General features: G+C 60.6%; 1 protein-coding gene across 1 annotated transcript in view; it reads right to left on the reverse strand.

Annotated features, from left to right (window-relative positions):
* The window catches only part of P4HB (prolyl 4-hydroxylase, beta polypeptide), a 9,469-nt gene extending 8,811 nt beyond the window's left edge, over positions 1-658 (reverse strand). Inside the window, exon 1 of the mRNA XM_010008689.1 lies at positions 580-658. Within this exon, the coding sequence (XP_010006991.1) occupies positions 580-658 (79 nt within the window). The remainder of the gene's footprint in view (positions 1-579) is intronic.
* Between the last annotated feature and the right edge of the window lie 1,213 nt (positions 659-1,871).

Here is a 1,871-nt window from a genome sequence, read left to right on the forward strand (position 1 = left end):
CCGCCGGTGGGGCCTGGGGCCTGGGCGGCGGGGCGGGGGAGCCCGGCCTGTCCTGCAACTGGAGCACGAGCTGCAGAAACCACGAGCAGTGAATCCCCCTTGCAGCCATTCGCACCCTGGGCCCCCAGTCTAACGGAACCGCCAACAGCCGCGGTTACCAAAGAGCCGGGATTGCATCAGGCAGGATCTGTCCCGCTGCCCGCGGGGCGGCACACGAGGGGCCTTTGTTCCCGTTATCAGCACAGCTGGGCTCCCATCACGGGTCGCAGACCGGGAGCAGGTCCTCACCATCCCCTCCCCAGCTTCTCATGCTGTATGCTCAGCCACACTTTCCTTATCCGTAACACAAACATGCCACGAGCTCTGTAAACATCCGACGGCTCTTATCACACCCCTGCTCCTGGATTCCATTCTCCTGCCTCCCTCATTCTTCCAACTGCGCAGGAATCTTGCTCCGTGCTCACAGCTGGAGCTGGCACAGTGCAGCTGGCCCAGCCCTGGAGCCCCTCAGCTGTCAAGGGGCCCCTCCAGAGGCCCCCAGCTTGCTTCCCCACCCAGAGCCAGCAGCACAGGGCAGACCCTGCACCTCCTGCCTCTGCCGCCAGGGCCGCAGGATCCCGGTGCTCTCACACCCCAGGTGCTCACACAAATCCCCCATGGAACAGTTGTTCTGCCACTTCCCACCAACGACCAAGAACAGACCCAGGGCAGCAGACGGTCAGTTCAAAGATTTTATTTAACTGTCATAAAAGAAGAAGCAGATGATGATTCCAAACCTGTTAACCTGGGTCTAGGATTTACAGACAATACGCACCAATCAATTTAACAAAAATCTCTTTAGGGGCAGGGCAGGGGAGAGTTAGAGGCAGAGACGCAGCTACGAGAAAGCCACATGTACTTGGTCCCGGTTCTAGAACGACCTCAGGGCGGGAGGATTCAAACAGGAGGAGCTGGAGGTGCCTGCCCAGCCCTGGCTCGCGGGCTCCGTGCGGCCGGGCGCAGGCAGGTGCTGCGGGCCGGGGGCACGGGGGGCGAGTGTCAAGGCAATAAATACTGACAGGCCAGGCACAGGTTGTCAAGGCAGAACAGATACATAAGGCATTAACCGCTCTGAGCACTTGTCCATTGCAAGCTCTTTGTTGATCGCCTCGGGAGAGCAGCTGCAGAACACGGGTCCATCCTCCGCCCGGAGCAGCCGGGAGGGCAGGTGCTGTCCCAGGATTTCAGTGCTTTGCAGCCCCTGTGGCTGCAGTGGAGTGAGGTGATGGTGACACAGTGACCCCGCAGCCCCACCCAGAGCTCTCTGGACACCGGGGGTGGCAGGTGTCACACAGGCTGTCACACCACCCTCCCCCCTGGAGATACCACGTCTCGGGTGAAGAACGGACCAGCAGCAAAGCGGGAAGTTGTGAATCTTTCCTAATAACCCATGAGGGGCGTGACCAAAGGGGTGCCATGCCAACAAACGGGGGTAGGTGGCATTTAAAAAGTGTAACGAGGGCAGGGCCCCCTCCCCAGAGGATAAGCATTACACATTAAGGCATCATGGTTACAGGGAACATCCACAAATGAAGCTGCCAGCGTTCCCAGGACACTGATGTAGGGGCTGGACATGATTTTAGCCAACAAAGGGGTTGAGGAGCTGTCTGGCACCAAGGTCCTTCAACCGCTGGAGGCAGCAGCGACCCTGAGCTGTGCACAGGGAGCCGAACACAGGACCCTGCGCAGGAGCCCCCAGCACCTCCCCAGCGAAGGGGAGGAGCCCAAGGGCCTGGCAGGGAGCAGGAGCTCCCCCCTCTGCACGGGCAGCATGGCTGAGACCAGCAGCTGGAGACCAGGCGCAGGCAGCACAGGGGGTAGGGGAGGAGGGG

The sequence above is a fragment of the Chaetura pelagica genome, unplaced genomic scaffold (assembly GCF_000747805.2).
Source record: "Chaetura pelagica isolate M959 unplaced genomic scaffold, ChaPel_1.0 scaffold962, whole genome shotgun sequence".
NCBI lineage: Eukaryota > Metazoa > Chordata > Aves > Apodiformes > Apodidae > Chaetura > Chaetura pelagica.